General features: G+C 42.3%; 1 protein-coding gene across 1 annotated transcript in view; it reads left to right on the forward strand.

Moving 5' to 3' along the window:
- bsna (bassoon presynaptic cytomatrix protein a) overlaps positions 1 to 12718 on the forward strand; it is a 210243-nt gene that overhangs the window by 154770 nt on the left and 42755 nt on the right. The window contains 4 exon segments of the mRNA XM_030138868.1: positions 4131 to 7590; positions 7593 to 9475; positions 10973 to 11014; positions 11558 to 11737. Coding sequence (XP_029994728.1) covers positions 4131 to 7590; positions 7593 to 9475; positions 10973 to 11014; positions 11558 to 11737 — 5565 coding nt within the window.

The raw sequence follows: 12718 nt of genomic DNA on the forward strand, positions 1-12718 counted from the left end.
TATTTATGAATATTTATACTTTTATTACTGACTATTTTATCCTGTTTACTAGTCTTTTATTTATGTTTTTATTGAGACATCATTTTGTTTTGTACTGCATCCATGATGTAATGTTTAAATGACAAAGAATAAAAAAAGATAAAAAGGAACTCCAATTTTTTCAAATAAATTTAAAGTGCAATTTCAATAGTATTACGCCTCATTTACACTCATGCATTACAACTCACAGATCACAGTGGATCTAAAAAATACACAAAACATTTACAAACAGGCAGAATATTATTAAAATTTCACTCATTTGTCTTAAGAAATTTCAGGTTGTTCATGTTTTTTTTTTTTTGTTATTCACCATTTTTGTGAAAGGATCGTTTGTAAATCTAAACAGTTTCATCATGTAATTTTACTTTTTTAAACTAAAACAAACAGAAAACTTTGTATTTGTCATCATTTATAGGTTATTATGCTGTTATTTTACTGGTCTGACCCACTTTTCCATCATATTGAGCTGTAGGGGACCTTTTGATTGTTAATATCTCAGTCTAATTCATCCCGTGGAGGGATTGGACTGTTTGATGGGCTGATTTTGGTCCACAGGCCTCATGTTTGACACCCCTGCTGTTTACTATAAACTTGTACTGCGTGTGTTTGAATGTACTTTATATTTGTAGTATTTGTCCACAGAGCAGCAGTAGGCTGTAGTAGAATGTACTGTTCACACAGGTTGTACTCAGTTTTGGAAATAGGAAGGGAACGTCTCACATTAATGTCATGTAACTGTACGTTGTTTTATTGTATTTACATCCGTTGTAACGAACTCGAGCCTTTTTCTCTGTCAGATATGTCTTGTTCTTTCCTCTTTCTGTCTTTATTCATGAGATAAATCCTATGCATTCAACTTCAGCCCAAAAGGAAACGGACGGTTTCTCTGATCTCTGTATTGTAATTGATTATAATACAAGGTCAACAAATCAAGGTCAAGGTAACATTTATACCCGTTGGTAGATGTTTTTCTGCAGAAACAGAAGAGGTCATCTGTATTATGTAACATTAAGACACAACAAAACACAGACACAGAGGACAATAACAAATACACATGGACAAGAACTCACAGAGACTCACTGATCTGGAGTCAGATAAAGATAAAATACATTAAAATACCAGGACAAAGACAATGTCAAAGCGTAGTCCGTAGAAGACTTCATTGAAAGGTTCAAAGGTTAAGAAGTGCACAGTGACTTATTTTAAAAAAACAAACAGCAGCGTTAACCTGAAAATAAAATGTCAAACTGTAATAAATAGAAACAATCTTCAGTAAAAAGTTAAAAAAGTGAACAAAGAAAACAATAAATAGAATTAAACGGTAAACCTCAGTAAAAAGTTAAAAAGTGCACAAGGACTTCTTAAAAAAAAAAAAAAAGAAATAGAAACAAACAAGTGTTCAGAGAACGCAAACCTCTGCCAAGCACCCCGAACGGTGTGCATGTGTGGATCGACTTTCTTTTTAAATTCAACAGTTTCATCATTGTTCCATACAGCAGAAAAAGTTGAAGCTTGGTGCCAGTCATGTGTCTGTCCAATTATATTAAATTCCAATCAATATTTGTTGAGTTCTAATGAAAAATGTGTGGCAAATGGGATTTTCAGTGTTAAATGTAAATGTCCACAGAGTCCACATTCCACAGTGGATGTGGACAATTTAGTTCCAGATACAAGATATTGTTCTAAGCTACGGGTGGATTAAAGTGGAGGCTAATCGGAGTAGTTTTGAATTTTTTATGAATTTTCGAAAATTGCTCAATGATGAGAGATAGGAAAATTGTAGATGTTGTGACCTTGCTGTGACCTTGAACTTTGGTCTACGTGGCCCAAAATTTAATGGGTTGGTCCCAGGGCCTAGGCCTATCTGTGGGGAAGATTTGGTAAAGATGGCTGGAATAGTTTTCCCGTAAAGTTGCTAACAAACAAACACACAAAGCAAAGTGATCACAATACCTCCTGGCAGAGGTAATAACTGGTAGATTCCAATAAAAGGTTAAGAAGTGCACAAAGGCTTATTTAAGAGAGAAACAGCAGCAGGAACACATTTATTTCATGGATTAATTGAATACTTTTATCCAGTGGACCCAGGCTCCGAATGCTAATGAAAATAGCCCTTCGTTAATGCATTCCTATGCGTATATTTAGGACATCATCACTGGAAGTTAATGTCCCAGAGATAATGGATTATACACATTTATCATATGCCATTAAAATATAATTAAGTCAAATCAAATACGCATAAAACTCATGAAAACCCTTGAATGAACTCACGGTGGTTCACATTGTCACTTAATGCTCTGATTTTTTCTGTCTTCAAATTCTAAAATTACCTTCTTTCTGTCAAATCATTGATCTGCTTCACGTCTAAACGCTGTTAAATCGACTTTACTTTAATGTCCAGACCTCCAGAACCAAAACCAGGTCATGATTAAGACCAAGATCAGGACCACTATATTTATCATATTTTGATTGTCTTTTAATTGTATTTTATTGTGTTTTAATGGTATTTTAATTGTATTTTATTTATAACGTTTATTTGTACTTCACACTTTGTGACTGTCTGTGAAAAGTGTTCTATAAATAAAATTTACTTATTTATATTTTGTGCACAAAATAGTGGTTATTTTGTGCAATATTGTGATTGTTTTGATTCAATTTGAATCGGCTCATTCCAAAATTTCCAACAAACCTAACTCTTTCATGCCTGACATCCACACATAGGACACATTTATGGACACACAGTTTAACTCACTTTCCAAAGGCTTCTAAAGGCAATATTCTCCAAACCACATGGGGGCAGTCTGTATAGACCCTCAAACATACAATGAACAAAAAGATTATCTTAGTTGTAGAATGTGGACTGATCTGTCATCTGCTAAAGTCAACCTCCTCAGACCCAGACATGGGTTTCCTGTCCTTGTTTGTGGGCAAGAGTTTCACAGCTTTATACAAAAAAAGCAATGGTCCACCACAAACGACATTCCATAAAATAAAAAAAATGCATCTGACAAAACTGCTGCATCATGATGTTTCCAATATAGGCAATTATGTAATTTTTAAAAAGTCAAAACTTGTACTTTTCTGGGTCTGAGGAGTTTAAATATCTTCTTAATAAAACCATATTTAAAAAAGATTTTAAAAAAATTCAAAATGAATAGAATAGAATAGAATTTTATCTGCCATTCGCACAGATATATCGCAGTATAGATACATTGGAGTCACAGAGTTGGAAAAAAACATGAATAAAAACAGAAACAAAACATAAACACAGCAAAAACAAATAAAAACAGCTATTGCACAGACAAACACAAATATGCATTTGTAAAATAGAGTACTGATCAGAAAAAAAAGTAATAATAAGAGTACTGGAAGGTAAAAACAAGTCATTGCACAAGTTATTGAAAATGCTTTTCAACTTTAGCCTAATTTTGGGAAATAAAATCAATCTTAAAAATTGTAGATTTTTTTAAATATATAATTCATGCATGAAAGGGTTAAACAAGCATAGAAAATACAGAAATGTTTGATTAATCGGATTAATTGTGCAGCAGTGCATCATGGTACACAGGTTTTACAGTAGTTAAATAAAACCAGGACTGATGCACAGTTACATGAACAAACCTGTTACTGTCTGCAGGGTTTAACCTTCACAGTACAGTTCATATCCTTTAAATGTGTTTCATGTGCACAGGAAACATTTTTACGGAAACAGATAAATGTCCTCTTTGATTTCCACTTCCTCTTCTTCTCATTCTTTTCAAAAAAATAATCTCAGTAAATGTTGACTTTCATCCTTAAAAAATGTTGATGGTGATATTTAGTGTTAAAAATAAAATGTATGTTTTCTTCAACAAATATTTGCAAATCTATAAACTTTTGAAAATATTTGCTAGAAAAGAAAGTAATTAGTGGAAAAAATTGCTTTAATTCTATTTCTACAAGTTTCCTTTCATTGGAAGTTCTGAAACTGATTCTTTGTTTCTTCGGGTTTAAGTTGAATGCATAAAATTGACTCACTTTATAAACTTTTTACGTAAAACTTTCTTCCAATGGACTAACTGATTTTTCTGTCTTTCTTCTACTTCCTTCAGGACACAAAGAACAACAGCACTCAAGATTTGTCACGAAGCCCTCAGAGCCTCAGCGACACCGGATACTCGTCCGACGGCATCTCCAGCTCCCACAGCGAAATCACAGGTCTGATCCAAGAAGAGGAGATGAAGCTGAGCGAGAGGGGCATCAGCGGCCGGGGTTCGCCGCCCAGCCCCTCGGAAATCACCAAACTGGAAAGCTCTATGAGGCCGTTGCTGGAGAAGAGCCTCTCTGAAGAGAAGCCGGACAGAAGGGGCAGAAAACACCGAGACAGGGACTTGGACGACAGGGGGAAGCAACGTCCACGCTCCCTGTCGATCCCACCGGACGCATACGACTCCGACGAGGAACTGGAGGACATCCTGGAGGAGGAAGAGGATGGAGGAGACTGGGAGAGCAAGAGGAAGGAAGGAAAAGAGGAGAAGAAGGAGAAGAAAAAGAAAGAGAAAGAAGTCGAGCCCACAGAGATGACCGACGAAGAATTCATGAGGAGGCAGATAATGGAGATGAGCGCTGACGAAGACAACGAGGAAGAAGAGGAGGAGGAGATGGAGGAAGACGACGAGGAAGACGAAGGATACGGCTACCAGAAACCTAAGAAAAGCCACCATAAGCACATCATCTCGGACTCAGGGAAAGAAAAGAGGCGGCTTCAGCATCACTCCAGCAGTTTTGAGGAGGAAACGAAGAGCTCCACAGATGTTTACAAGGGCTCCGTGGAAGAGGGTGAGGAAGATGTGATGGCATCGCAAGGAGGCCTGAGGCGCTTCAAAACCATTGAACTCAACAACACCAACAGCTACAGCCGAGACATGGAGTTGAGCAACGAAAATGACTTGAGTCTGGACCGGGAACCAGAACTGGAGATGGAGAGTCTGACCGGATCTCCCGAAGAACGTTCCAGAGGTGACTACTCCTCCACTCTGCCTCCCACTTCTTCCTCATACGGCTCAGGCCAATCTCCAACCTCCATCTCCTCCATGGAAGAGGACAGCGACAGCAGCCCCAGCCGGAGGCAACGTCTGGAAGAGGCCAAGCAGCAAAGGAAAGCCCGGCATCGCTCCCATGGCCCACTCCTTCCCACCATCGAAGATTCATCTGAAGAGGATGAGCTCCGAGAGGAAGAGGAGCTTCTGAGGGAGCAGGAGAAGATGAGGGAGGTGGAACAGCAGAGGATCAGGAGCACAGCTCGAAAAACCAAGAGGGATAAAGAGGAGCTGAGGGCCCAGAGGCGTCGAGAGAGGTCCAAGACACCACCAAGCAACCTTTCGCCTATTGAGGATGCTTCCCCAACAGAGGAGCTCAGGCAAGCGGCAGAAATGGAGGAACTCCATCGATCATCTGCCTCTGAATACTCGCCTCAGAGTCTGGACTCAGAGGCTGAAGGATATGAGTCTAAACTCTACAAGTCTGGCAGCGAGTACAACCTGCCTACCTTCATGTCCCTGTACTCCCCAATAGAGAAATCATCAACTACAACAACCACAACAGCGCCGTCGTCAACTTCCAAACCACTGAAGAGCGCAGAAGAGGTGTATGAGGAGATGATGAGGAAGGCTGAGATGCTTCAGAAACAACAGAAGCAACAGCAACAGCAGCAGCAACATATACGACACGGCCAGTACTACGAGGAAGACGTTAACGGACAAGGCTATGACGACGATTATGACTATGACCAAGACCAAACAGGTTATGACAACGAGGCTGCAGAGACAGAAACGGACATTTATGAGGAGATCCGTCAGACTTCTCAGAACATCACCAAAATGCAGCAGGCAACTGACGAGCAAGTAGAGATTGAGATTGAAAGCTCATACCCGGACAAGCAGCTCCTGGACACCGGATCAGCCTTTGCTAAGCTACTCGAGCAAAGCAATGCTCTTCTGACTCCAGGAACCAGTCCGACTCAGATCTCAGCACCGGTCTCCTTCGCTGAGACAGGAGGGCGGATCCCTGACGTTCGAGTAACGCAACATTTCTCTGCAAAGGACGGACATAAAGACAGGATAAAGAGCCAAGCAGGAAAGAATGGGATCACTCCAACTGTAGCTGCCACCACCATCGCAGCTTATGGCGTCTACGCCAGAGATGCAGTCACCATTTCCCAGACAAGCTCAAGCCACACTATGACATCTACACAGTCTTCGATATATGGCCGACAGAGGGATGGTACTCCCACATCCTCTGCTACAGTTTCAAGTGTCTGCAGCAAAATTGCAGAGATTACCCAAGCTTACAGCCAAAGGGAGGTGATCACCAGAAGGATTGGGGAAACAAGAGGAGTCCAAGTGCGAGACAGTTCAACATCTTCTGCGGAAAGAATCATTGAGCCACGTTCTCCAAAGTATACAACTTACTACAGGAGCACCAGTCCTCCTCTTTCTCCATCACCGCCACCGCAGAGTCCCACCCGTTCACCCTCTAGACGGGCCACAGCTGAGTTTTCTACACAAACGTTCAGTTCAGCTTTGCGCATGGACTCCACTTCAGCTGGTTCTGGGCCAACATCTCCGGTGATGGCTCAGGGAACTCAAACATCACATCGATCGATATCTCCTCGGCTCTATCGCCAACAGTCTTCCCAAGAAACACCATACTCCCCACCTGCAAGCCCGGCTAGGCCAATGACTGTAAACACTGCTACGTCTCCTCTGTCTTCACCGACCCGATTCAGTCGGCAATCGACATTTGAAACATACTCTCCCTGTGGCAGCCCACCAGACACGCCACCATATCAGCAATCTCCAACACGCAGCTTCTACCGAACACAACGAGTGGAGAAAGTCAATGTTGGAACAAGTATGATCACCACAGCCAGCACTTATACAAGGGGCTCAATGTCAATGGACAACATCTCCCTTTGCCGCATATCCACGGTCCCAGGCACCTCGAGGGTGGAGCAGGGCCAGATGATACAAGGTGGAAGTGTTGTGGACCTCAGAACAGTTACTAAACCTGCTCCGATTATCATAACTGACCAGGGGATGGATCTCACCTCTTTGGCCACTGAAAGCAGGAAATATCATGGTGGACCAGAGGGGAGCAGACATTCAACAATTGTACAACCACTGATTATGAATCTGAATGCCCAGGAGACCACCACACCGACCACTGTGAGTGTCACTGTGGCAGCCTCCATGTTCATGACCCAGCCCAAACAACCAACCGTCTACGGAGATCCACTTCAAAACCGTGTGGATCTCGGTCAGGGCATGGGCTCAGCTGTGTGTCTTTCTCAGAACAAACCACCTCCGACTGATCCTACAATCCCTAAAATTGATGCCAAACTGGAGGATCTCAGTATCCAGCAGAGAGAACTCCAAAAACAACAAGAGAAGTTGCAGAAGCAACAAGAGTTGCTAGAGCAACAGTTGCAGCAGCACCACCACATGCAACAGCAGCAGCAACAGGTAACTGCTTTGGGAAGGTACAACCTCACCGGCCAGATCTCCCCTTTGCTGAAAAGGACTTGATTGTGAGCCAGACCAGCACAGCTTCAGCGGTGGTCAGCGCTGTGTCACCTGTTATTAACCCAGACCTGTATGGAACTGGTCCTGTTGAGCTGAAAGGGAAAACTAGTCCTCCTGGTTTGATGCCTGGGGGTAAATCGCCACACAGCATGGTAGTCCAGATGGACTCAGGACCAGAGCAGGCCAGAACTGTGACCCAGTTAGTGAAGGTAGAAGAAGGGCAGGATGCCATGGATCTGACTGGAGGCCAGATCAAACCTGACAACCAACCAGCTTGTTGTGATGTTGTTTACCGACTTCCATTTGGTGGAAGCTGTGTCGGTACATCGGAGCAAGAAGGCATAAGACCTCCTTCTGCTCCACCTCTTACATACGAGTCAGACACAGAAAGACATCCTGGAAGGTACCATGAGTATCCAATGGATGGACGTAAGGCCTACACGCTGCCATACCCTGGCAGGCTTCAGCCTTCGATGTCCGATACAAACCTGGCTGAAGCCGGGCTACAATCCTACCACTCCAAGTTGGAACCACATCTTCAGCCGACAGGAGACCTTGTAGATCTAACTGGAATGAAACAAGGCTATGGAGGATATATGTATGGCTCTTACACAGATTTACGGCATGGAGGAGACATTGCAGCTCAAACGTTGCCTATAAGGAGATATAACTCCTTGTCTAACATCAGTTCAGATTATGGATACACTGCTCGAGACATTGCTAACTTCCAGGAGGCTAATCTGGCTCAATATAGTGCTACGACAGCCAGAGAGATCAGCCGCATGTGTGCAGCACTCAATTCTATGGATCGCTATGGAAGCAACCCAGACTTGATGCAGTATGGCAGCTTGGGTAGACCAGCAGCACCTGGGACCCCTAGATTTGCAGCAGGTCTTGGAATGAGATCAAACCTTCTCTTTGGACTCGACGGAAAGCCAATCTCCCACAACCAAGCTCTAACCAATCTGATCAATGCGAGACAGGCCAGTCTTAGAGCAATGTACCCTGCTGCTATCAGGTCCTCTGATGGCATGATCTACTCCACCATCCAAACGCCAATTGCCTCCACGCTTCCCATCACCACTCAGCCTGCATCTGTGCTCCGCCCACTGCTGAGAGGAGTCTACAGGCCCTACCCCTCCGCTAACATGACACCTGTGCCCCTATCGAGTCTCAGCCGACTGCCAATGAGCCCCAGGATGCCTCTGTCTGGACCAGCTCCAGTCCGTTATCCGGCACCAGGACTTCTGCAGACAACATCGGCCACTGCCACGACACCGGCTGCTGCAACAACATCTGCACCAGTCAGTGCACCCGTGTCTGTCGCCATGACAACTTCTAGCGCTGTAGTCCAAGATGAACCAGTCTACCTTGGTAAAGGCGCCACAGTGACGTCCGCTGAGGTGACAACCGCTCCAGGAACAGTTGTGATCCCAACAGAACCGCAGCAGCAGCCGATAAACCTGTCGCAGGCTCACCTCAACAGCCAACAGCAACAAGTAACGAGCGCCCAGCAGCCGCCTCCAGCAGCCCACGCCTACCCACTTTCAGCTGCCGCCAGCACGCTCGGCTACACCCAGCCTCCAGTCGGCCCTTCTGCCCCTTCCAGCGGCGTTCCCATTCCAGGTGGTCTTCCTCCGTTCCCTCCTCCGGGCGCCATACACAAGGAGGGTGAAACTGAGGCAGAAAGGCTGCACCGGCAGCAGGAGCAGCTCCTCCAGATGGAGAGGGAACGCGTAGAGCTGGAGAAACTCCGCCAGCTTCGGCTGCACGAGGAGCTGGAGCGAGAAAGGATGGAGCTGAAGTTTCACAGGGAGAAGGAGCAGATTCTGGTGCAGAGGGAGTTACAGGAGCTGCAGAACATCAAGGAACAGGTAGAGGGAGGCGCATCCAGTGCAGTGGGATTGGGCAGTTGGTGCATTGTTGAATGTTCTGTGCTCTTGCATTAGTGTTTTGTGGTGTAAATCATTGTTTTCTTTGTGGTGATATTTATTGTTTTCTTAATTTTATTAGAATTTTTGTTTCCTCAGTGTCACTTGTTTGTTGTGCTACCAGTAAAGGACCTTCTCTACGAGACGCATCCTTTTATGAAATTATCCAAAGTATATTATGCATGTTTCTAAATGCATGTCCCTAAAAAGTACCTGCAAAAGCCCATGACAGTAGATGTGTTTACGTGGACTTTATATCCCAGTAATTATTGTTTTTTGTATTTGCATGTGTAAACGTCGGGGGATGCACAGATGCATCAAACATCAGCATCAGATGATATCGGCCCTGTTGGTTTCACTGATGACCACGGACAACATTTATCTGTTGTATTCATGGAATTTCAGAAATTTCTGTGATTTAATTTGTTCTTAGTAAAAAATATTGTGAAGTACTTTTTTTTTCCCAAATGAACAATAACAAATATATCGAATTTCACAGTCAGTGCATCTCTATAAACATCAATCCCTGAGTTTAGGAACTTGATAAACCAAGTCAGGTGATATAACAGAAACACAAACCTGTCACTCCTGGAGCCTTTGACTCTTTTAATAATCACACATGACAAATACCTGTGCAGTTTAGACGGAAAAAGCATTCAAATGTCGACCTATTTAAGCCAGTTTGCAAAAAAAACAAAACCCAGTCATAATCAGGAAACTCAAGTCCATGTAAACACACTGTTACTGGACATTTTTACGGACCAAATGTAGAAATAGTAAAATTTTGAGCTTATATTCACAAATAATTTCACAGATTATAGTTGAAAACCTGCATGAGAAGTTGAAATATGTAAGAAAAAGACTCTGTAATCTGATTGGACAATGAGCACAAACTATCCAACTGTTCAATTAAAAACCAGATGCTTCACACATTTTTTGACAAATATAAATCAAACATGAATTCCGAATGCAGATTTATTTCACCGGTTTTTCAACTACAGACCTGCTCAGAATCTTATTGACTCTGATTCGAGTCCATACATTTTGTCCGGTGTTTCAATGTCGTCTCTAGTTCAGATTCTTCAGGGAGATGTTTACACCGCATCAGCCTGTTGTATGTGGTTATATTTGGGCTTTGCATGCTCTTATTAACCCTACTGTACATTTCCTGTATATGATGTGTGCATGTTTGTATGTGGAACAGAAAATGCTCAATATGCATTTGTTTGTGTGATTTATACTTAAAGAAAATTGAAAAGCAGTTCTGTAGTGTATTTGTTGGTCTGATTCATAGCAACAATATTGAATCCCATGTTGGTTTAATCAATAGCGAGTACATATTTTAATAAGTTGATTTTCTCAGCTCTTAGTCGCCTTGTGAAGATGTTCTTAGAAGTTAAAGGAAGGGCTAACGTGACAATTTTCTTCTTCTTTTAATAGAACAAGCAGTTGAAAATCTTTCAAGTTAACTCTGTTAAACAGGTGTGGAAGCCTTTCATAATGAGAATGATTTACTCCAGAGATGACTTGATTAATATGCATCTCATACCCCCCCAGTACAAGCAGAACCCTAACTCCTCCGTCGCAACAGCCTTTCATTTACACAGCAAAGAAAATGCATCAAATATTTTCTTATGAGCATTACATGACTGGACTGAAGGCTGCACTTCATTTAATTTGCGCTTCTACTTGTGGTTTTTGTTGTATTTACTAGTTAGACTAACTTGAACCATTTTTAAGACTAATCCATCAGCAGTAACCCCATGTCACGTTCAGTTTCAGGAAACTTTTTTGGCATTTTTGATGTTTTTTTTATTCAATTTGATGTGAAAAAGTGAACAGTCTTGTCTTCTGTCTTCACTATCTGTCATTTTCCACATTTCATCATTTATTTTACCCACACATCCCTTCTCTTTCTTCTTTTTATCCCGTGCTTCCTCGTCTTTTCTTTTCCCTCTGTTTGTACCTGGTTCCATTCTGTTCTTTTTCTGTTGTCCACTCCAACACAACAACAACACGCTCCAGGTTTTACAGCAACAGCAGCAAGAACGAGAGAAACAACTTGTTCTGCAGAGAGAGCAGCTGGCCCAGCAGAAGTCTCAGCTTGACCAGATCCAGTCTCTGCAGCAGCAGCTCCAGCAGCAGCTTGAGGAGCAGAAGAGGCAGAAAACCGCCGCAGCTGCCGCCGCCGCTCAGGGCGTTCAGGTGAGCACAGAGGTGGAGGCGTCAGCTGGCGTTGGCGACGGAGGCTGCAGCCGTCAGCCACAAGTCGTTCACAATGAAGGAACATACAGGAAGGCAGATTCTCTCACTTTACTTCTGCTGTGATGACTGACCTGACGTACTTCTAACAGTTTTATTATTACCCTCCCAACATTTACACATCAGTCATTTCATATCCAGGTACAATTAGTCCAGTTACAGCAGGGGTGTCAAACCAGGGTTCCCACCTAGGTTCTAATAGTTTTGGATTTTTCATTATAGTTTAGTTTTATTTAGTTTTGGCTTTTTTTTCTCTTAATTCAGTTAGTTTTAATTTGTTTTTAGAGCAGGTTTGCTAGTTTTTATTAGTTTTCATTTTTTTCTAAATACTTAGTTTTAGCTTAGTGTTAGTAGTAATTTTAGTTTTGTCGTATCTTGTATCTTCTTCACCGTCGTATTCACATAATCTCATACAGGACTCTGCTGCTTTCTCCCAACTTTAGTCTCCATGTTTCCAGGTAGAGTGGGGACGAGAAACCAACTCTAAACTAGAAGTGACGGACCGTGAAGTACCATATGGTGCTGCTGGCTAAAATTGCTAGATCGAAATAAATCGCTTTCGTATCAATCTGACGTCAACAAAGACAAAAACGAAGAGAATTTTATCCATAATTTTTATACATTTTAGTTAGTTTTGGAAACACAATACAGTTTCAGTTAGTTATCATTTTTTTCTTTTAATTATAGTTTTTATTTATTTCAGTTAACGAAAAGTTTTTTTCAATTCTAGTTTTCGTCATTTCGTTAGTTTTCGTTAATGATAATAACCTTGGTTCCCACGGGGTCTTAAAAGTCTTGAATTTCAAATCAGGGTTTAATACCTTAAAGCTGCGTATGACTCTTGTCACCAATTTTTCATCAAAACTATTAAACCCGAATCATAGCCTAAGTATCACGAATCTTTAAGTCTTTCCGTGATTACAC

Source organism: Sphaeramia orbicularis, chromosome 7 (genome assembly GCF_902148855.1).
Source record: "Sphaeramia orbicularis chromosome 7, fSphaOr1.1, whole genome shotgun sequence".
NCBI classification, from domain to species: domain Eukaryota; kingdom Metazoa; phylum Chordata; class Actinopteri; order Kurtiformes; family Apogonidae; genus Sphaeramia; species Sphaeramia orbicularis.